The sequence below is a fragment of the Lynx canadensis genome, chromosome D4, assembly GCF_007474595.2.
Source record: "Lynx canadensis isolate LIC74 chromosome D4, mLynCan4.pri.v2, whole genome shotgun sequence".
In the NCBI taxonomy this organism is placed as follows: Eukaryota; Metazoa; Chordata; class Mammalia; order Carnivora; family Felidae; genus Lynx; species Lynx canadensis.
The window spans coordinates 54,669,192-54,693,390 of NC_044315.2; the positions used below are offsets into that span (position 1 = coordinate 54,669,192).

Consider the following 24,199-nt stretch of genomic DNA (forward strand, 5'->3'; position numbering starts at 1 on the left):
TTTCATGATGACTTAACAGAAACTATTAATGGAATCCAAGGTAAGGCAATCATTTACTGTGAAAGAATTAACTTTTTCTATTACTGAATGTCTCTTCAACCCATTCAGTATTCTGACATATCGAACTGTTGAAATCAATTTAAATTTACCCTCTTTCCCTGTTGGAAAAATAGTCTGATGCTTCATATCAGGTTTATATGGGGACTGGCTTTAAAATAGTTCTTATAATAATGTGTCTCATGACTTGTGTTTATTTTGTTATACTTTTTTCTTTTTTTCTAGAACGCTTACCATTTTCTATCAGAGTTCTCCTGGAGGCAGCCATTCGGAACTGTGATCAATTTTTGGTGAAGAAAAATGACATTGAAAATATCCTAAATTGGAATGTCATGCAGCATAAGAACATAGAAGTGCCGTTTAAGCCTGCCCGCGTCATCCTGCAAGACTTTACGTGAGCCTAATGTCACTTCACTTCCCTGTTCACTGCCTCCCTTGCCAGCCTTTAAGGAAAGCTTGAATCACACACACACACACACACACACACACACACACACACACACACACGCTATGACTGTATAATTTATCACCCATTATCCAGACACTTTTGAAAACGAAAGAGGTCTGTTATCCTGGACAGCTAGAGATTGTCTCCGACAAGTGGGATGTGTAGTCACTCCACTTCTTCCAGTGGCAAAGGTCATTGTTTTTGGAGATCCTAACCTTAAGTATACTAACAAAAAGTGGAAGAAATAGCATGGAGTAGGGCTATCTTGGAATCTTCTCTCCCTCACATCCTGTCACCCAGATAGCCAGGTTTGAAACAGCTGTCCTTAGAATATCAATATGCTGTGTCCTGAGGGGAGACTTGTAGTTCACAAGGCCTGACCTGTTGCCCTGAAACCTCAGTTCACATCCTGCTATTCCTGGGAGTCTTTATTCCCCATCATGGCCTGTTTTCTGAGATCTTGCCTTTCCATTTTTAAGTGATGTTATTTTATTCCTTATAGAGACGAAATTTTACTTTACCAAAGGACAGTCCAGAGGACAAATTTTATACTCAAAATAATAAAAAGGAAGGATTCACAGCATTCTTCTCAGAATTACATCCATTTCTTTAAATTTGGTTGGAGGTTGGAGGTTGGAGGTGAAATCCGTGTGTCTTCTATAGGCCTTTGTCACCCACCCCCCCCACGTGAATGGGAATCAGCCATGGCAGTAACAGCCCCAGTGTTAAGTGCACATTTTACCACGGTCTCTATTTAGACCGTATTTGTTGTTAACTTTAATGCAAAATTGCATGTAGAGATACCACTCATTCATGGCGCTTACTACCAATTTCTGCTCAAGGAAGCGTGTTTAGAAACTTCCACTTTTCTAAGGCATCTATTGTTAGCCCCACTGATGAGACTGTCTCGTGGCCAGTATTGTCACTGGAGGCAAAAGGTGAAAAATCTAAGTACACTTGTTTAAGAGTTTTGTTTTCTGTTTAATTCTCTCTTTTCTTAGGGGTGTGCCAGCTGTGGTTGACTTTGCGGCAATGCGAGATGCTGTGAAAAAGTTAGGAGGAGATCCAGAGAAAATAAACCCTGTTTGTCCTGCTGATCTTGTAATTGATCACTCCATCCAGGTTGATTTCAACAGAAGGTGAGAGATTAGGATGAATACTTGGGTTTTCTGTTTTGTGCAGAATCTTGGAGATCAAGTCTTCTTTGTGTGTGTAAGTAAACAAAAGAAGAAAATCTTTAAAAGATGTATTCAGAAAAACTCAAACTTAATACAGATTTTCCAGTGAAGATTTTTTTGGGGGGTGGGGGGTTATTATGTGTGGTTTTTTTCCTATTCACTTCTTTTGGGGCCCAGGCTGAAGGAGAAAGCTCCTGGTGATCACAGAGGCTCAAGAGGGCAAGTGGGAACCCACAATATCTCTTGAGGCTTAGATTAGGGCTGGCAGATTAGAATGCTGTCTATTTGCAATAATATTAATCAAAGCAAGACACACAGTCAAGCCCTAACTCAGGAGTGGGAAGTACATTCCATCTGTTGTAAAAGTAAGTGCAAGATTATACAGCCAGGGTTTGGATACAAGCAGGGCAACCAGGTACTGCTAAAAGTCTGATATCTTAACCTAGAAGAATAACTAAATAAAGTTATCATCAACTATGAGTGCAGAAGAAAGAACTATACCACATTCAATGCTGGGAAAATTAGTTACTTGATAGAGCAGTCCTATGAATTAAAGCATTAATATTTTTTAAATTAAATCATCAAAAACTTTAAAAGAAATATAAGTATGTATATGTCTTGAGGAGAAAGATCTTTCTAAATTTAAAAGCAGTAAATGAAGCAAAAAAGGAACAAGGAACTATAGATTTAATGGCTTCAAAGTTAACGGTAAATATCTTTAAAATATTTGCAACAAATACAACAAAGGGCTAATATCTTTAATATATAAACCTTGTGTATAATCCATTAAAAAATCGTAAAACCCAGCAGATAAACGGGTAAAGGAAAGTGGATGTTTCACAATGAAAGGAAAAACAAATGGTAAACACGACATAAATCCTTTTCAACTTTACAAGTAATAAAAAAGTAGATTAAATCCTTGAGATACCATTTTCTCCTATCAGTAAAGATTAGAAAATAAACATTATTAATTATAAAGGTGTCATGAGGGAGACACTTTTATGTGCTGCTGATCACACTGAATTAGAAATGATGAAGGCAGCGTGTATTAAGATTATTAGAAATCACCATACCTTTCATCCTGGAATTTCCACTTCTGAGCATATCCTTCACAGATACCTGAAATTCAGAAATAGCTTAATGACTACATAGTGTTCATTAAAGCATGATTTATAATATTGAAAACCTAGAAGCATCCTAAACGTCCAACAAAGGAGAATGATTAAATTAAGGTATGTCCTTGAAGTAAATTATTAGGTAACATTTGCTGTTATAATTATAAAGCGTTTAATAACACTTGGAACATACTCATGTCTTAGCTCAGTGAGCCAAATATAAATTGCTTGTATAGCGTGATTTCAGCTAGATGAAGAACTATACAGAGATTAAAAGATTGAAAAAAGAGATGCCAAACTGCTAGATGATTTATCTCTGGGATTGTAACTGTTCTTCATTTTCACAATAAGAAGCTATTGGTTTGGTTTATTTATTATTTTTATTTTTAGAGGCAGAGCACGAGCAGGGGAGGGGCAGAGAGAGAGACAGAGGATCAAAAGCAGGTTCCATGGTGACAGCACAGAGCCCGACGTGGGGTTCAAACCCACAAACCACGAGATCACGACCTGAGCTCAAGTCGGACACTTAACTAACTGAGCCACCAGGAGCCCCGGAAGCTATTGTTTTTAAATTAAAAAGTCACTTAAGATAGGAAATAAACCACTCAAAGAGAGAGACAGAAAACTTTATTTGCTTCCTTGGGGACTTAAGTGGGTTCCATACAGCCTCAAGGGAATTGTAGTAGCTGGTCATTCTCAAGTTAATGTCAATATCCAAGCCAGATAAATTCAGGATAAAAAGACATCGGCTTTGTCCCCTGAATTGATGGTTCTTGGAACAGACTGGAGATTCGGCAGCTGTTCCCTTTCCTTTGGACTCTAAACTCATCCTTAGGCAATTTGTCTTTTCTTTTTTTTCCCTCCTTGAATCACATGAGCTCAATTTAATAGTTTGGTGTCAAAGGGAAGAATAAGAAGTACACGGATAGAATGTTACTCTATTTGAGGGTAAGGATATTTCCTAACACCCCACTTCAGAAGTTATAAAGGTAGCCTCGCAAAATCATTGGCAACTTTATCTTTCCTGAAGATTCTCACTGATGTTGATAATTTACCTTTATTTCACTGCCTGCAAGGGGAAAGTACTGGTGGAGATAGAATTGTAATTGTTTTAATGTCTGAAGTCTTTTGACTGAAAATTCAAAGAGCTCCGGGCTATTATTAAGCAGTTAATGAATCTGAGTCATCACCAAGTTCACTGTGATTTTTTTTTCCTTGAGACCCATCAACTCTGATTTCAATTTTTTATGGACCCTTTCCATTTATACCGTAGTACTGAAAACATTATTATAAAAACAGCAAAGTCCCGGGGGAAACTTTGATCCAAATTGATATCCAAATCTGGCAAACACTTTTTTTTCTTTTTTGTAATTAAAGAGAACATTTCTGTTAGAAGTATTTTCATTGGTGGTGTTTTGTTTTTATTGCTTGAGTTTGGTTTTGCAATTTGACCTCACAGGCTCTTTCCTCATTCTTGTAAGGAATTAAATGTGATATGTCTCAACTTCTGTGGAACTGTGTGCTGTGGGCTTATTTCCAGCTATTTCCAGAAATGAACTCAAAAAACTGTGGCAGGGTGATGGGATGATAAAGGTTCTCGTTTAAATATTTCCGAGCTCTTTGCCTTGCTTGAATAATAATAATTGGCTGCACACCATTTTTAGGAATGGAGGGTCTAGCTAACTCATTACTGTAAAATTACAATAATTATTCAAAGTTACCTCAAAAATAACCTTTCTTTTTAAAATCCCAACAAGAATATCAAAACAACTTCTGACCAGATTTCATGAGTGTGGAAGCTCTCTCCTCTGTAAATAACTATAAATAACTCTGTAAATAAGTTTGTGAATTTCTGGAGTACCATTAAATGTAATAGAAACTTTGGTATACGTCCAAATCTGAATTCAAATTACATAACTAGGGAGAAATTTCCTCTTTAGTCATATTCAGAAACTTTATTAAAAGCTCAGTAGATTGGTGAATTCAGGGAACTTCTGAGTTCAAATTCAAATTCTAGGTCTGTTCATTCATCCCAGTAACTAGAACTGTTCATTGAGCCAAGGTTAGAATAAAAAAAGTTTTGTTTTAAATAGTAAATAGGTTTTTACCTAGAGTTAACCTATCTTAAAACAGCCTGAGCATGTCTGGCTTCTGCTTGTCCTGTGAATATGTCATTTACGTCACACTGGTGCCCCAGAATTCTCTGGGGTGAATGTTCCCCTCCCAACCCTGCTTCTGCTGTGAGAGGCTCTGTTGTCCTTCCGCTGCTGGAGGCATGAGGGGGAAGAACCCTGACTGGGTGTCCACAAGTGCTCCAAGTAGAAGAGCCACGGGCACCAGACACAGGGCCACACAGGGAGTCTGGAGGGTTCGGCCAGCGGTATCACTTGATCCAGGGTGCGGACCAGGGAGGGAAGAGCTGGAAAAGGCACGGAGAGAATACAGGAGAGAGTAGAGGGTGCAGAGGCATGAGGGAAGTGAGGTTTGGGAGAATATGAGGGCTTCAGCATGGCTGAAGTTAAAGTTTGAACCAGGCGATAGGAGAGGGCTTATAAAGGAAGTTTGAGAGGTGGCTGGGTGGCTCAGTAATTTAAGTGTCCTTACTCTTAATTTTGGCTCAGGTCATGATCTCACAGTTAGTGGGTTCCAGCCCCGCATCGGGCCCTGTGCTGACAGTGTGGAGCCTGCTAGGGATTCTCTCTCTCTCTCTCTCTCTCTCTCTCTCTCTCTCTGCCCTTCCTCTGCTCTCTCTCAGTCTTTCAAATAAATAAATAAAAGTTTTTTAAACAAGGAAATTTGAGGTTACACTGAAAAACTTCATTTTTTTTTAATTTTCTTTTTAATGTTTATTTATTGAGAGAGAGAGCAAGCCAGGGAGGGAAACAGAGAGAGAGAGAGAGAGAGAGAGAGAGCGCGCATCCCAAGCCAGCTCCGGGCTGTCGGCACAGAGCCGGATGCAGGGCTCGAACTCACAAACTGTGAGATAATGACCTGAGCCAAAACCAAGAGTCAGACATTTAGCTAACTGAGCCACTCAGACGCCCTTGAAGAACTTTGTGTTTTATTTAGGGAAGAGATTTGTACTTTACTGAGAAATGGGAAGCCATTGGCAGGTTCAAGATGGGTCATGATAATCTATGTTTTAGAAAATGGATGCTGGTGACGGTATGAAGGTAGGTTGAAGAGACTGACAGAGGAGCCAGTTAGGCCTTTTCTGGAGTAAATGCTTGGATGGTTGTAGATACTAAGTGGCGGGAGGGGAAGTCAGTCGCTAGATGATACAGACAGATGGGGATGGGGATGAAGATGAGGTTCAGGAAGCAAGCTCATGTGTTAGGGTGTGACCCGTTGAGTATGTGGTGCCTGAGGTGTTCCTGATGCAGATAGATGCCTGGGAGACATTGGAAATGTGGACCCGGACCTGAAGAGACAGGTGGGAGTCAGAGGGATGGAGCCCTCAGTGTACTGGTAAGAAGGTGGAAACAAGTGCCTAAAGGAGTAGCTGTACTGGTCCAGAGGATCCAGAGGCTCTGTCCTTCCAGGGGTAGCACACTTGTCCTGCCTCGTTCCCTTACATCACCATCTCCTTTCTCTATTTCTACCTTCTGCTTTTCTCTCATGCATACACAGATTCACAGACATTCATACAGTACATCAGGGATCACCTTTTTTTGTAAAGGGCCAGTAGTAAATATTTTAGGTTTTGCTGCCTACACACTGTGTCTGCTCACATATCCTTTTGTTTTCAACCTTTAAAAATGTAAAAATTATTGCTTGCTTCAGGGCAAAACCTGTACAGACATTGGGCTGGATTTGGAGTTTGTGGACCCCTGCTCTAAGGCACCCTCAGGAATTGATTCCCTTAAAGCAACTGACACTTAACCTTGGAGAATATTCACATCAGGAGAAAGAAGTCAGTGTCGTAACTGAGTGTGTAAATGTGTAAACTGAGTAAATGCTAAGTGCTTGCAGCCCTTTTCTTCCCAAGGAGCACCTACCTGTCTTTATCTGGCTGACTCTTCTTCATCCTTCAGACTGGATCGGTGTCACTTTCCTCTCGAAGGCATTCCCGACCCCCCAGTCTGAGTTTGTGACCCTATCTGAGTGTTCCCCTGGCACTCTGTACTTCCTGTATCATGGCATGATGGTCACACTCCTGTAATTGCCTGGCTGTTGCTCTGTATCGCTCACCAGGCTCTGGGCACCAAGTGGGCAGTGCATTTGCTGCTGTTGCATGCTTGTATTCCCAGCGAGTGGCAAGGACAGGCTCTGTGGATCACTAATAAGTTTAGAAGAGTGGTGGCTTCCTAGTAAAGTCAGTAGGTGTTTACTATTAATGAATGAAGTCTGACTTGGGTCTTAGCTATTAATTTTACCGCCCTTTCCTGGGTTCACTCAATCCATGATATACAGTTTATGAGTGCCTTCTGTGCCCAAACCTGCGAAGTTGTAACTATGAGTTGTTCTACTTTGACTCAAGACGTATGTAATTTGATTATAAAAATCCTGGAAGAGCTTCTTGATTCCCTGCTCTGCCTGTGTCTTTCCTATTGGACTGAATGACTTTGAGTAAACTCCACCATATAATCCGTGCTTTATAGATACTCTTGGGTGGCACCATTCTCCTCAGAAACCTCTCCGGGAGCTAGGAGACTGATTTTATAAAGGCCTGTGCCTCCTGGCATCGCTGTTTCGCTGTCTCCCAACATAAACAGATGAAAATGCCAGCCCGGACCAGGCTCAGCTCAGAGAGGTGTCATAACAAGGTCAGGCAGGACGAAGTACAGAGACCAAGGTTCTTTAAATCTCTAAGCTGCTGTTGTCATCATAAATGTCCAGACACTGTTCCTAAAAGTCAGGCTGTGTGACTAGACTAGCTATAACTTGAATTCACTTAATGTTTGTTACTCACCATGTTTAAAGGTATTATAGAGATCAATTGAACCAAATAATAATTACTCTTTTTACTTTTTCTGATTACCTCTCATTTCCCATGTAAATAAACGCATTGGTATCGCCCAGCAAGGCTGCAGATGAAGTTGCCAGTTGGTTTCTTTATCACTGAGAAGTCTGACCGGTAATATTTTAAGCCTTAAAATTTATACATTCAGCTTTTCTCTCTGACAGGGCAGACAGTTTACAGAAGAATCAAGACCTGGAATTTGAAAGAAATAGAGAACGGTTTGAATTTTTAAAGGTATGGGCGAGTTTGCTTCCATTGGCTGGTTGTTTACAAACGCGGGTACGAGGGGGAGGTGCCAAGGAGCTGGGCTGCATGGAAGTGCATCGGATATTCATTGCGTTCTTTCCGGTCCATCCTAGTGGGGTTCTCAGGCTTTTCGCAACATGCGGATTATACCCCCTGGCTCAGGAATCATCCACCAGGTGAATCTGGAGTATTTGGCAAGAGTGGTATTTGATCACGATGGCTATTATTACCCAGACAGCCTTGTGGGCACGGATTCGCACACTACCATGATTGATGGTTTGGGAGTTCTGGGCTGGGGTGAGTATTGTTGCAGGTTTCTCTTCCACACACGCTGTTCTGTAGTGTGTAGCCTAATTCACACTGATCCCGTTATAACATCCCAGTAGCACGACTTTGTGTGACCACACCTATCAAAGAGACATTTTTGTCTGCTTTATTTACTGTTGGATTTCCAGTGCCTAGAAAAGCACCTCACAGGTACTCAATAATAATGTTTGGAAGAACGAACTGGAGCTGTTTGTTAAAAATGGAGACTCCGGAACCCCACTTTCCACTTGGTATAGAACCAAAGGGATTGTGATACTGCTGTTTTGGGGACCACACTCTGAGAAGTGCTTATAAAAATTCTGTAGAGGGAAATAGAAAAAGATAACTACTCATTACAGGATCCAAATCTACACTAGGAAGACATTGTAATGGGGTTGAATTATGCCTGAGGGATATAGTAAGGCATGCTGAAAGCATTCTTCTGCCCTGCCTTCCTTGCAGGAGTGGGTGGTATCGAAGCAGAGGCAGTCATGCTGGGTCAGCCAATCAGTATGGTGCTTCCCCAGGTGATCGGCTACAGGCTGATGGGAAATCCCCACCCTCTGGTGACATCCACTGACATTGTGCTCACCATTACCAAGGTAACAACTTGCCCCCTCTTCCATGGTCTTGGGCAGTCACAGTGACGGGAGGAAATACATGCTGGCGTCCATCTTGGTTTCTCTGTGCACTAGGAAACAGTATGTTGATGATTTTTAAAAAGAGATGAGGAGAGGGTTCTTTGTTAAGTTTTAGATAATTATGTTCATTTTACTCTTCCATGGCTGCATGGATCCTTTTCTTTAAAAGGGTACTTTGAAATTGTGAAATAGTTCAGACACACAGAAGTTAAAATGACGTTGGCATGCACCACCACCCAGAACTAACAGTTGGTAACATTTTGCCCCCTTTGCTTCAGAGCCCTCTCTGTATGTATACTTTTTATGAGATAAAATGGGATATTTATGGCTAAAGCCATCCTCCACATTCTTAGAAATAATGGCTATCCTAACGTTCCAAGACTCATTCCCAAGCATGTGTTTATACTGTGACTACATTTTCTCACATGGTGGTTCTTTATATGTAAATAGCAAACTGCTCCTATGAATTTAATGTCTAACTTGTTTAATTCCCTTCTGTGTATTCTAAATTACAACAGATGTTTCTCCAAGCTGGAAATACTCCTTTTTTTTTTTTCTTTTTCCTTAGCTTTTGCAAGAAATAATGGGTTTTTTTGGTGATTTGCTTGCTTTGCAAAAAGAAGGCAGTTTCGTTTTGAAAGATTATTAGAAAAGTGATGGTTTTTTATTATCACAGACATTTTTTTCTGGTTGTACAGTTTGGAGGCTTGGAGTGTTAGGGATGGCCACTATCCTGTTAAAGGCCAAAGATGTTTCTCTTTAATCTTTATGGAATTTGGAATCACATTTCTTTGAACACTGTAGCTTTTTTGAGAAGTCTGTGCATTATTCTTTAAATGTAGAATAATATAGGTCTTGCCCACAGAATTTGGCAGAATCCCACATAACCAAAAGAGCCTGACGGTTGTCCACACAGTTCATGAAACTGGCTTCGTGCAGGGCCACGTCAGTCACTGAGGCCCCAGCCCTGGCTGATGGCGTGTATGGAAAATATATGGGAGTCAGACTGTCTAGATCTTTTGGTTACATTTGACTTGTACCTCTGTTCAGGAAATTTGTTCATTATACCCTTGAAAATAATCCATTTACTTATCTGCCTAACTAGTGCAAGACCATTTAGGTTGAAAGAAAGTATTTAATTTTTAGCACTTCCAGTGATCTCCTTAGAGAGAAAAAGCCCTTCTCATTTTGGAAAACTTTTATTAATGTTGATATTTGTGATTTGGGCGTTAACTTTTTTTTTTTTCTTTTTATAATAATTATTTTGACGTCATTTTTTTTTTATTTAATTATTTTTTAAATTTACATCCAAGTTAGCTAGCATATAGTGCAACAGTGATTTCAGGAGTAGATTCCTCAATGCCCCTTACCCATTTAACCCCTCCCGCCTCCAAAAACCCCTCCAGTAGCCCTCTGGTTGTTCTCCATATCTAAGCCTCTCTTATGTTTTGTCTCCCTCCCTGTCTTTATATTATTTTTGCTTCCCTTTCCTTGCGTTCATCTGTTCTGTGTCTTAAAATCCTTATATGCCTGAAGTCATATGATATTTGTCTTTCTCTGACTAATTTCACTTAGCATAATGCCTTCTAGTTCCGTCCACGTAGTCGCAAATGGCAAGACTTCATTCTTTTTGATTGCTGAGTAATACTCCATTGTATATATATATATATATATATACACATACATACCACATCACCTTTATCCATTCATCTATCAGTGGACATTTGGGCTCTTTCCATACTTTGGCTATTGTTGATAGCGCTGCTATAAGCATGGGGGTGCATGTGTCCCCTTGAAACAGCACACCTGTATCCCGTGGATAAATGCCTAGTAGTGCAATTGCTGGGTCATAGGGTAGTTCTATTTTTAATTTTTTAAATTTTTTTTATTCCAACGTTTATTTATTTTTGGGACAGAGAGAGACAGAGCATGAACGGGGGAGGGGCAGAGAGAGAGGGAGACACAGAATCGGAAACAGGCTCCAGGCTCTGAGCCATCAGCCCAGAGCCCAACGCGGGGCTCAAACTCCCGGACCGCGAGATCGTGACCTGGCTGAAGTCGGACGCTCAACCGACTGCGCCACCCAGGTGCCCCTGATTTTTTGAGGAACCTCCACACTGTTTTCCAGAGTGGCTGCACCAGTTTGCATTCCCACCAACAATGCAAAAGAGATCCTTTCTCTCCACATCCTCACCAACATCTGTTGTTGCCTGAGTTAATGTTAGCCATTCTGACAGGTATGAGGTGGTATCTCATTGTGGTTTTGATTTGTATTTCCCTGATGATGAGTGATGTTGAGCATTTTTTCATGTGTCGGTTGGCCATCTGGATGTCTTCTTTGGAAAAGTGTCTATTCATGTCTCTTGCCCATTTCTTCACTGGATTATTTGTTTTATGGGTGTTGAGTTTGATAAGTTCTTTATGGATTTTGGATACTAACCCTTTATCTAATATGTCATTTGCAAGTATCTTCTCCCGTTCTGTCAGTTGCCTTTTAGTTTTGCTGATTGTTTCCTTCCCTGTACAGAAGCTTTTTATTTTAATGAGGTCCCAATAGTTCGTTTTTGCTTTTGTTCCCCTTGCCTCTGGAGACGTGTTGAGTAAGAAGTTGCTGCAGCCAGGGTCAAAGAGGTTTTTGCCTGCTTTCTCCTCGAGGATTTTGATGGCTTCCTGTCTTACGTTTAGGTCTTTCATCCATTTTGAGTTTATTTTTGTGAATGGTGTAAGAAAGTGGTCCAGGTTCATTCTTTTGCTTGTCGCTGTCCAGTTTTCCCAGCACCACTTGCTAAAGAGACTGTCTTTCGTGCTTTGTCAAAGATTAGTTGGCCACAGGTTTGTGGGTCCATTTCTGGGTTCTCTATTCTGTTCCATTGATCTGAGTGTCTGTTTTTGTGCCAGTACCATACTGTCTTGATGATTACAGCTTTGTAATACAACTTGAAGTCTGGGATTTTGATGCCTCCAGCTTTGGTTTTCTTTTTCAAGATTGCTTTGGCTATTCGGGGTCTTTTCTAGTTCCATACAAATTTTAGGATTGTTTGTTCTAGCTCTGTGAAGAATGTTGGTGTTATTTTGATAGGGATTACATTGAATATGTAGATTGCTTTGGGTAGTATTGACATTTTAACAATATCTGTTCTTCCTATCCAGGAGCATGGACTCTTTCCATTTTTTTGTGTCTTCTTCAATCTCTTTGATAAGCTTGCTATAGTTTTCAGTGTAGACATCATTTAGATTTACAGGAGAGTTGATGTAAAGAATACAGGGAGTTTCTTTTACCTTCCTTCCAACTGCCCCAAACGTTAACATCTCACATAACCATGGTACATGAAATCAAAATGAAGAATGTGGGTCCAACACTGCTAATGAAACAAGTAACTTCACCAGTGTTTTCAGTAATGACCCTTTTCTGTTGCAGGATTCAATCCAAGATTCCACACTGTATATAGTTAACATTACTTTTTAAATTTTATTTCTTAGAGTAATCAAAAATATGTTGGGCCACGTCATTGTTTGTGTTTATGTACCAGGCTACTTAATAAGAATTGTAAGGAGCTAGTTCTGCATTTTAAATGTGGGCTGTCAAGTCTCAGACTTTTCTATTGTTTTGCCGCATAGCACCTGCGTCAGGTTGGGGTAGTGGGCAAATTTGTCGAGTTCTTCGGGCCGGGAGTAGCCCAATTGTCCATTGCCGACCGAGCTACTATTGCGAACATGTGTCCAGAGTACGGGGCGACTGCTGCGTTTTTCCCAGTTGATGAAGTTAGTATCAAGTACCTGGTGCAGACAGGTAAGTGCAGAACCGCGAAGGCAGAAGCCCTTCGTAAAGTTTCGTAGAACTCTGGGGATTGGAGAACTGCCTTATGCCTCTGTCCCTTGGAGTGCACAGGGTCAGACTTACGGTGTTTCTCCTTTTCTCTGTAGAGTCAGAATGGTTGTTGGGATTTCAGAAGATATGAGACAGACACTGTATGGCCAGTAGAAAGAGCTCAGGTGTTCTGGAATCCAAGTTATTCATGCTGGTCTCTACTTCTAGTTATTTGACAGGAAACAAGGGATCTTAGTAATGAGAACAGCTGTCATGTGCTGGGCACTTGCTATGTATTTGCTCTCACCCTCTTCACAGATCTGGGGTAGATTGATAGATGAGTTCATTAAACTAATCGGAGAGAAGACTGAGGATCAGAGAGAGATGTAGGGTATTTTTCCAAAGCCAATAAGTAATGGAGCTAGAATCCAAAGCTGAGGCTCCAAACAGGACAGCATTCCAGGACACCTCTGTCTGGGCTGTCCCAAAGGTAAAATGAAAGACCGCATATGAGGGCATCTTGAAATGTTGGCAGTTTCTTGACTCTGTATGTATTTGTTTAGAGATTTGATTTGAACTTGGAGAAAGGTGTTTGTTTTTTTTTTAATTTTTCAAATTTATTTTTAAAATATTCAGTCATTTATTTAACACATTATCAACATCTGATCTAGGTGTCAGAGATACAGCAGTGACCAACATAATGTCTCTGCCCTCATGGAGTTTCCATTCCAGTGAGGGAGACAGGCATGAACAAATAAATGCATACGTATGTATATAAGAGAATGAGGAAGAAGGCAGGGGAGGTGGTTGAAGTAGCTGAAGGGTGCTAATTTATATATCGGAAGGTCAGCCAGGGCTCCTGAAAGCAGTTTGAAGAGATGCTTAAGTGAAGTGGGGGATAAGCAGTGGGAAGTGGTGGAGGAGGCATTTTCCAGACAGAGGAACCCAAGTACAGCAACTCAAGACGGGACGGTCTCCATGTGTTCAGACAACAGCCGAGAGGGTGGGGGGGCCTTTGTGGCTGGAGCCCAGGGTCAAGGCCATGGGAGGGGAGGTCAGGGACCAGATCCACACAGGGGCTTGCAGGCCATAGTGGACAGTTAGAAATTTATTTTAAATTCTAGATGTTCTAGGAAGCCACCGGGTCATTTTGAGCAAGAAGATCACATGAAACAATTTTATTTTTGATGGCTCATCATATGTGACAGAGGTGGAAGGGACCTTTTGTTTTCCAAATGACTTTTTTTTTTTAAACATTTTTTAGTGTTTATTTATTTTTGAGAGAGACAGAGCACGAGCAGGGGAGGGGCAGAGAGAGAAGGAGACACAGAATCCGAAGCAGGCTCCAGGCTCTGAGCTGTCAGCACAGAGCCCGATGCAGGGCTCGAACCCACAAACCATGAGATCATGACCTGAGCTGAAGTCAGATGCCTTAACCAACTGAGCCATCCAGGCGCCTCCCAAATGACTTTTAAAATTACAACTGAGTTATTAAGGAGAAAAGAACAGACAGACTTGGGCCTTCTCATCAGTATCCAGTGTTTACTATTGAAAGGTTCTAATGGCTGATGTTCCTTTTGAGATATCAGGAAACAGCAGGCATCAAAGGTAAAGGCTGGTCAAGGTAAAGGCAAACGCAAGGACGGGGCAAATGCACACACACCTCATCATGAGGATTTGTGAGATGTTTACAGACTTCAAGTTTCATCCAGGTCTTCTCCCTGATTGTCCTGAGGAAAACCCTCTGGAAGTAGTTAATATTGTGATAAAAAGTGGTCTTTTTAAAATGTTTTTATTACATATAACCGTATTGAAATTGATTGATATCTCCCTTACTCCCCAAAAAGTTGAAGTGAAAAAGAGGTAGAAATAAAAGAACAGAAGAAATGGTTGAGGGAATTGACCGAGAGAAGGGAAGGGTTGACGAGGAGGAAAAAGAGGGGAAAGCTGCAAAATACACCCAGAAATCAGATTCATTTCTGTGGCTGTAGAAGTGGCCACCAAGCTGCTTAGTGATCTGGCACCAAATTTGCCACATCTAGTGCATTGAAACAAACATACTGCTTCAGAGAAGTAGAGCCCTTTCTCATGCTGAAAGCTAAGAGAGTTTTCTTCTGTGCATCTTCGGGAAGAGGATGGCTGGGTTGTACCAAACGTGATAGATACATACATTAATGAAGCTCAGCCATCTTTTAGGAGGTCCAGGCTGAAAGCGGGTAACTTTTACAATCCAGTTAAAACAAACAGGCAAATAAACAGGCTCATCTATCATGGTCCAAGAATCAAGCTCTCAGACAGTCTTACTTAACTGTCAGAGAAATGTGTGGAATGTGTGCCCATTGGGTATTGCTCCGTGAATATTGTCATCTACAGTCAGGATCTAGATAAAACAGCACCTGGCTGGCTCATTGGTAGAGCATGTGACTCTTGATCTCGGGGTTGTAAGTTGGAGCCCCATGTTGGGTGTAGAGATTACTTGAAAATAAAATGTTAAAAAAAAAAAAGAAAAAAAAGATACAGCCGAGCATTGAGGGTCATATTCCATTAGGAGTTAAGACTTGGGACTTGGGAGTCTTGAGCCACTATTTCCTTATCTAGAACTTGTCTCATAAGGTAATGATAAAGATTAGAGATGGAGATGATACATTTAAAATGTTTAGCACATAGTGCTGGGCAGACGCGAAGTGCTCAGAGCTGGTGGCAGCTTGAGAGGATTGCTATTTTCACAAGAATAATGTGGAGTGCTGAGTCTGGTCACTTGAAGGCAGAGGCTTCGGTGTGCTTTAACAGGTAACTAAGCCTTAGGTCCTCTGAATGAAGGACAGTGACCAAAGAGAGGAGAGTACTTACAGATAGGACTAGAATCTTCTTCAGCACATAGTCCAGATCAGTTCATGGCCCCTGATAAACAGCAGCATCACCCAGAGAGTCAAAAAGTTAGACTGAATGTTGAAATCGAAGCAAAGCTTTTGGGTGGGTGGGTGGGTGGTGTGTGTGTGTGTGTGTGTGTGTGTGTGTGGGTGGGTGTGTGTGTGTGTGTGTGTGTGTGTGTGTGTGTGTGTGGGGGGGTGTGTGTGTGTGTGTGTGTGGGGGTGTGTGTGTGTGTGGGTGTGTGTGTGTGTGGGTGTGTGTGGGTGGGAGATGCACCTGACTTCTCTAATTGCTGGCGGAGGCTTTAGTTTCACCAGGAAATATTAACACCTGTTACTTGTTATTTCTTAAAATGCCCACTTAGGTCGTGATGAAGAAAAAGTAAAGCAAATGAAAAAGTATCTTCAAGCTGTAGGAATGTTTCGGGATTTCAGTAACCTCTCTCAAGACCCAGAGTTTGCCCAGGTATGAGAGCACCTTTCACCAAGTGTGTGTTTCCTCTTCCTCGAGCCTGTGATTTCAGTTGTGTGTGTTTTTTCTTAGGAGGTGTACTTGTAGGAAATTAGTCACTGCCAAGTCATCACAGAAGAACAGCATGTTAAAAGGCTGAAAAAAATCAAAAAGATAAGGAATTGTAAACGTAAAATAACTTCTTCCATTCCTCCTGGTCATTAGGCTGAGTGTGCGCCCCCTTTCTGACCTACCCAGTTACTCCTCTAAGGTGGAAAACCTTTGAAGAAGGCCTTTGCCAGAGGGAGTAAGGCTGTTTAAAGGCTAAGCTCATTGTTATTATAGATGGAAAAGAAATGGAGGTCAAGTGTAGCAATTAGTTCTGATTTATCCAGTGACTTACCTTCATTCGTTTTCTCAGGTGCAAACCGATTCCCAATTTTTCTTTTCAAGAAAGCCAGGAGGGTAACCTGGATACAGGCCCCTGGTTTTGTTTCATAGTACACCGAGAAAAGGAAATATGCACTTAGACCAAGGCCCGTTTCCTGGCATTGATGACTGAGTGGCTGCATCCTACCAATTCATTTTAGCAAAAAGCACAATGGTGTATGTATCATTTTAGAATAAACCCATCTCAAACTAAGCTAAGCCTTAAGAAGAATGTAGGAGCTGCTTTGGAAAGGTGGATGCATAAAAGACACCAGCCAGCAGCTACAGCGCCCACCCTGGTCATCCTGAGAGGTGACAAGTCTTCCTGCCTCTCCCGCACCACTTACGTGTCCATCTTGATCTTCAGAAACTCATTCTTTAAGTATTAAAAAGAACATTGACCCCTTGCTTATGAATGTGGTGGTTTAGTTTGTTTGGTTTTGTAGCTGTGGTGTTATAAATTGTCTGGCACAACCGGATTGTTTTCTCTGAGGTACAACGTCCGCGCCTGAGTCCCTTCTCTTTTGGGTGGACAGGTTGTAGAATTGAACTTGAGAACAGTCGTGCCTTGCTGCAGTGGACCAAAAAGGCCTCAGGACAAAGTCGCTGTGACGGACATGAAAAAGGACTTTGAGAGCTGCCTTGGAGCCAAGGTAGGGTCTGGGAAGGCAGGTGGAAGTCTCCCCGACCCTGCCCCGTGCCCGATCTCTTAGTGCCCACGCTGCTTTTCACCCTCTAATGAGGAAGCTTCCTGAAGCCTGACGCTGAGGGCGTTCCTTCTCCATCCTGAAGTCCTCAGTGCCTCTCCCATTAGCCAAGAGCCACACAACTTCCTTAGAGCACTTGACCACCTGTGAACACAACTCATCCCGCCTTTTTAAAAGCATATCTGCTTTTCATATGACTCTCACTACACTATCTACTCGACTTGCCCAAGCTTTTCTGGCCATCTTACTTCTTGTTCATGCCCTGCCTCCACCCACCTGCATCCGTCTTCACCTTCTGTGCATGTCCTAATCTATCAGCCCCTCCATAGCATGGCCTCACATCCCGTAGCAGAAAGTCATCATTTGAACTTCTGGCACTTGGTCTGAGATGGCATCCATGTTCTTAAACCTACATTGCTGGTCCTTTACATTTCCCTTATTGGATGTCCCTTGTTGGACTGTATGTTTTGAGTATAGGATTTGTGTCAGAATCACCTTTGTATCCCACAAAGTACCCAGCATAACATCTTGTATGCAGATTTTCAATGAACATCTCCCCACATGATGATTACAATATGTGGTGGGTTTTATCCTTGGGCCACCAGCATTAAACCAAATGTTCAGCTGTACTTTATTTGCCTTATTGATCATGATTAGTTGAATCTGACCAAAATGTATATATGTATACACACAGTGAAAAGTTCTCACTTTAGAAGAAAAAGAAATACTTTGGTAACCATAATTTTAAAAGCAATTTTTTTTAATCTTTTTTTTTAACGTTTATTTATCTTTGAGACAGAGAGAGACAGAGCATGAACGGGGGAGGGTCAGAGAGAGGGAGACACAGAATCTGAAACAGGCTCCAGGCTCTGAGCTGTCAGCACAGAGCCCGACGCGGGGCTCAAACTCACAGACCGCGAGATTATGACCTGAGCCGAAGTCGGCCGCTTAACCAACTGAGCCACCCAGGCGCCCCAAAGCAATTTTTAACAAAACATAAGTATGTCAGCTAGTGAACTCTGAAATGCTAAAGAAAAATTAAAGTTCTCTTTATTGTTTTTAAATATTTATAAAAGGCAGTCATAATTTCTGAATCTTGATCTACTTTGAAGTCCTGTTATTATTTACTTCCTTCTCATCTCAAAAATGGAAATGCTAAAGCTACAAATTTGGTTTCAAGTTCGTCTGATTAAACTCAATGACATTATTGTAGAGTTTAATGGATAGGAACCAAGGCCACTGATTCTAATATGATGGAAACTTAGAACTTCTTTTTTTTTTTTTTTCTCCCCATAGCAAGGGTTTAAAGGATTCCAGGTTGCTCTGGACCATCATAACGACCATAAGACATTTATATATAATAATAGTGAATTCACCCTCACTCATGGTTCCGTGGTCATTGCTGCCATTACTAGCTGCACAAACACCAGTAATCCATCGGTGATGTTGGGGGCAGGTGAGTGCATTTGAATTGGTCCCCATGGTCATGTGGACGTGTGGGTGGAAATCTTTCAAGACACGACCCAGGGGCTTAACAGTTCTACATGTCCAAACGTTGTCTTTTACCAAGGCAGAGATTTATTGGCCCAAAAGTGTTTACACAGTAACTAGTGTCCAAAGCCAAGTATTTAAAGTAGAATACATAATGCATACTAGTCTTTAGGATTAACACAGAAAATAAGTAGAAGAAAGCCAAAAAAAAGATGAATTTTTGGTAAAGCTTAGAATCTTGTGTTAGATTCTAGAAGGAAAAACAAAACCTGTTTTCATATCAATATCACAGACTATTCTCTGTAAAACCCCTATTGGGCCTTTTCATACAGTAGACTTCCTCTGTCTTTGATGTCCTGTCAGGTGCATCTGACTTAGGGCACAGGGCACTGGTTGATAAAACTTCCTAGTCTGTTGGACAATTCTGGTTAAGCAGTTAATATTGACATACAGAGTTTAATTAATAGAAGGCTCTTTAGTGGGAATGCAAGCTGGTGCAGCCACTCTGGAAAACAGTATGGAGGTTCCTCAGAAAACTAAAAATAGAACTACCCTACCACCCAGCAATTACACTATTAGGTATTTGTCCAAGGGATACAGGTGTGCTGTTTCGAGGGGCACATGCACCCCAATGTTTATAGCAGCACTCTCAACAATAGCCAAAGTATGGAAAGAGCCCAAATGTCCACTGATGGATGAATGGATAAAGAAGATACAGTTTATATACACAATGGAGTATTACTCAGCAATCACAAAGAATGAAATCTTGCCATTTGCGACTACGTGGATGGAACTGGAGGGTATTATGCTAAGCGAAATTAGAGAAAGACAAATATCATATGACTTCACTCATATGAGGACTTTAAGAGACAAAACAGATGAACATAAGGGAAGGGAAGCAAAAATAATATAAAAACAAGGAGGGGGACAAAACAGAAGAGACTCATAAATATGGAGAACAAACTGAGGGTTACTGGAGGAGTTGAAATCATTGTTGCATTCCTGAAATCATTGTTGCACTATATGCTAACTAATTTGGATGTAAATTTTAAAAAATAATAAAACTTTTTTTTTTAAAAAAAGGAAAGCTCTTTAGTTTCCAGTTGTTTTTTTATCATTCCCAAGAGTTCCTGTTGTGTCCAAAGACCAAGGTCATCACAGAGTTCTTTCTTTTTAAAGTGCACAAGTACGTAAGGAAAACCTTTGTCCAAGAATTCTTCTGTTGACACCTAAGCCTTTGTTGTCTGGATCGAACAAATTTCCTTAAGACAAGTCACCAGCTTGTCTGTAGCTTTTTGTGTCTTTTGACCCCCACTCCTCATTTCTTTCCAAATTCTATGAGCTGTTCCTAAGAGAGCACCCAGTGCCCCAGTTATGGTCTCTGTTACTTGCCAAAACTCCAGGGGCCTAGAGCTGGTGATTTTCTGCTTTAAAAAAAAAAAAAATCTGAGGACTAGATTTTTACTCTAGACTGTATTCCTCACCTACCAGTACACAATTCATATCCCTTTAAAAAGGGCCCTTCCAATTATAATTTTCATCCAGATAAAACGTAATTAGAAGGATTGCTTTCCCTCCAAAAATTAAAAAACTTATTCTGTAATATATTCCTGAACGTTTTTAAGTTTACTTCTTTAAAAAAACAAAAGCCCATCTCTTTCTTCGTTTTCATGACTAATTTTGAGTTTACTGCATACGTGTAAATGACTTTGGGCCAGTGAGCTTTTGATTTCTGCTAGGCAGCAGAACTAGAAAGCACCATGAATGGGGCTTTGTCAGGCGGTGGCAGGAAATGCAGACGGAAGGACCAGTCTCCTTCCTGAACTGTCCCTGACAGCTAGGCTAGGTGGCCACCCTACCCGATGTTGGTGTTCACTATTTCACAGGATTGTTAGCAAAGAAAGCTGTGAATGCCGGCCTGCACGTGAAGCCTTACATCAAAACTAGCCTGTCTCCTGGAAGCGGTGTGGTCACCTACTACCTGAGAGAAAGTGGTGTCATGCCTTACCTGTCACAGCTTGGGTGAGGAAGAATTTTCTTTTACACATTGCTTTTGTTCTATTTTGTTCCACATGTATCTTACAGTGTCACCTTGTAACACACATCAGCCTATCTGATGGTATCTAATTAGTCTTGTCAAATGGTGAGTAGACTTCAGCCCTTAGACTCCAACAGAGTAGGGCCCTCGTGTGGACACTTGTGCTGGTTGTTCATCATACAAGGGTGCCTATAAGGGCAAAGCAGGACTGAAATCAAGCCTGTGGCTTTGCTATGACACTGCATCCTTCTAGAGGAGAGGCTGCCATTTCTCAATTGACAGAGGTATGCTGTGGGCTAACATTGGCTCTGCACCTGAGAGACTGCCCTTAGGTATGAAAATACTTACTTACCAGGACTAACAATGTTTTAATTCCTTGGTGTAAACTAGTCATTTGTTACCAAATACAATTCCTCCAGTTTGCCCACTGTTCCTAATTTGGATGAGAAAGATTTTATCCATGCGTCTCATTAAAGTCAAAGTCCTTGGAATTATACAAAGTAGTAAATACAGAAATTACATGGCATATGTGATTTCAACTTTTAAAAAATCTAGATCATTCTCTCATGGTTCACGGTTTTGAACCCCATGTCAGGGTCTGTGCTGACAGCTCGGAGCCTGGAGCCTGCTTCAGATTCTGTGTCTCCCTCTCTCTCTGCCCCTCCCCCACTCATGCTCTGTCTCTCTCTCTCTCTCAAAAATAACATTTTTTTAAAAAAAGTCTAGATGATTCAGTTGAACTCCTTTTTACAACTTACTCGAAAAAGAATTTATTTTATTTTAGTTTTATTTATTTGAGAGAGAGAGAAAGAGCAAGCAGGGGGCGGGGGGAGAGAGAGCAACAAGGAATCCCGAGGAAGCTCTGTGATGTCAGCACAGAGCCTAACATGGGGCATGATGCCATGAACTGTGAGATCGTGTGACCTGAGCTGAAATCAAGAGTCAGATGCTCGACCAACTGAGCCCCCCAGGAGCCCCTCAAAAAAGACTTTAATTCAATGATCTCGAATGGATGAATAGTATATTAAAACGCTCTACCTGGTTGGTCAGTCGCATGTTGACTCTTAATCTTGGGGTCATGTTCAAGCCCCGTGTTGGGGGGTTAGATTGTACTTAAGATTAAAACAAAAACAAAAACACCTTTAAAATGCTCCTGAGAATGAAAGCTTTCTAGAAACAGTGCTAAACTTACTCCATGTGCTGCTGTTCTCCTTAAATCAGTAGTCTCTAGACCTGTCATCGGCAGAGAGGCTCGCTGAGAATCATTGCGCACCCGTGCTTCTCTCCCGGCACCTAGGTTTGATGTGGTCGGCTACGGTTGCATGACCTGCATTGGCAACAGTGGGCCCTTACCCGAAGCTGTGGTAGAAGCCATCACCCAGGTAAGTGCAGAGGAGCCTGTGGGGCTTCAGAGCTGTCGCCTCCTTTCATAAGATGTGCGACCAAAATGCCGGTCATCTCAGGAAGGTCCGGGGAAGCAGGGAATGGATGCTGTTGCACGTATGGTCTTCGGGGGCAAGCCAGCCTTACCAGCTGTCTACCTTGTGCGGCACATTCCTCAGCCGTAAATTGGAGATGATAATAGTACGTGCTGCGAGCACGGAGGTGATAATGGACGTGCCGGACTTTGAGTGGTGCCAGCACACAAGTGCCCGGTCAGTGCTGGTGTTGACTGCAGACAGCTCCAGAACTGTGTGTTCCTGCTAATCTGAAAACTGGCTCGGAGTCAGGGCTGCATGCAAACAAATCAACACTAAGTTGCGTTGGTTTGATTTTTGTTCTGTAAGTTCTGTAGCTTTAGGAAACACTATTTGGTTTGCTTTGCAAACATAGGTCAGTGTGGCTTCCTTGAGCTTTCAACTGTTAACAGATTTTCCCTCCTGTTCTCAGGCCCCAGGTGGCAAAGTAACCAGGATGCTGCCTTCTGACTGACCTGGGATTTTCTCATGACCAGAAATCATGTCTCTCTGTGTCTTTTGACCCAGAGTGTCTCCCCAGGGACAGCCATGCGTGTTCTTTTCCCTGCACCCAGAGGACCAAGTGAAAGAAGGGTTTAAGGAGCCTCCTCCATTGATGGGAAACTTTAGCAGGTGGTCTGAGACAAAAAGCCCAGGCAACCTCTTCTCTGCGTGAACTGATTTTTCTCTTGCCGGACACAGGGAGACCTTGTAGCTGTTGGAGTACTATCTGGGAACCGGAATTTTGAAGGTCGAGTCCACCCCAATACCCGGGCCAACTACTTAGCCTCTCCGCCCTTAGTGATAGCATATGCAATTGCTGGGACCATCAGGATCAACTTTGAGAAAGAGCCACTGGGTAAGATTCCGTTTGTGTGGTTACACTTGTTTGATTTTTTTCCCAGTGAATTTGAAAATCTTATTGGAGGAAAGTAACTGCTTTCATTAATAAATAATGAGGCAAAGAACTAACAAAGATGAGAAGGAGTCTTTTCTTTATTCCCTCACACACAGGGAAGACCTACCTGAAATACACAAGAATTAACTGAAGGACAGAGATAACAAAAGGAAAGAAATAAGGGGCACCTGGGTGGCTCAGTCGGTTAAGCAGCCAACTTTTGATTTTGGCTCAGGTCAGGTCTTCATGAGTTACACACGGGCTCCGTGCTAACACTGCAGAGCCTGCTTAGGATTTTCTCTCTCTCCGTCTCTTTCTCTGCCCTTCTTCTGCTCATTCACTCTCTCTCTCTCTGTCTACCTCTCAAAATAAATAGATAAATAAAACTTTAAAAAAAAAAAAAAAAAGGGCTCCTGGGTGGCTCAGTCAGTTGAGCATCCGACTTCGGCTCAAGTCATGATCTCGCAATTCGTGAGGTTAAGCCCCTGTCGGCCTCTGTGCTGACAGCTGGAAGCCTGGAGCCTGCTTCAGATTCGGTGTCTCCCTTTCTCTCTGCCCCTCCCCTGCTCGCACTCTGTCTCTCAAAAAACATAAATAAACATTAAAAAATAATTCAAAAAAATAAAAAATAAAACAAAAATTTTAAAAGGAAAGAAATACAAAAAGGCATAGAGAGCATGCTATTCTGGCTTCTTCCCTAGTTCCTCTCTTTCTAGCTCCTGCTTTTCTCTAACGATAGGCACTGTTTTAACATATACTCTGTGGAAACACATCTCACACAGTTCACCTTCCCCAAATTCGGACAAATGATGCTGTGTTTCCTTTCCTCTGGTGGTTTTGCTGTGCCTTCCCCAATCTGTTCTGAGTAGATTAAATAATGTGAAAACAGTGCCCCTTAAATTAACTTTTTGGAAATCAAAACTAGAGCTATAATTGATCCTCATTATATGGTAGATTTGATATTGCAGATTTGCTTATTCACCAAAATGTATTTTAACCCCCAAATCAATACTCACCTTGCCTCCAAGGTCATTTGCAGACACGCACAGAGGGGTGACAGCTTTGAGTCACTCGACAAGCGTGTTCTCAGCTGCAT

General features: G+C 41.7%; 1 protein-coding gene across 1 annotated transcript in view; it reads left to right on the forward strand.

The window, feature by feature from the left end:
* The window catches only part of ACO1 (aconitase 1), a 66,402-nt gene that overhangs the window by 25,862 nt on the left and 16,341 nt on the right, over positions 1 to 24,199 (forward strand). Inside the window, exons 3-14 of the mRNA XM_030294021.2 lie at positions 283 to 451; positions 1,507 to 1,644; positions 7,926 to 7,995; positions 8,121 to 8,304; positions 8,776 to 8,915; positions 12,573 to 12,744; positions 15,998 to 16,098; positions 17,049 to 17,165; positions 18,516 to 18,675; positions 20,597 to 20,732; positions 22,046 to 22,130; positions 22,908 to 23,064. Of these exons, the coding sequence (XP_030149881.1) occupies positions 283 to 451; positions 1,507 to 1,644; positions 7,926 to 7,995; positions 8,121 to 8,304; positions 8,776 to 8,915; positions 12,573 to 12,744; positions 15,998 to 16,098; positions 17,049 to 17,165; positions 18,516 to 18,675; positions 20,597 to 20,732; positions 22,046 to 22,130; positions 22,908 to 23,064 (1,629 nt within the window). The remainder of the gene's footprint in view (positions 1 to 282; positions 452 to 1,506; positions 1,645 to 7,925; positions 7,996 to 8,120; positions 8,305 to 8,775; positions 8,916 to 12,572; positions 12,745 to 15,997; positions 16,099 to 17,048; positions 17,166 to 18,515; positions 18,676 to 20,596; positions 20,733 to 22,045; positions 22,131 to 22,907; positions 23,065 to 24,199) is intronic.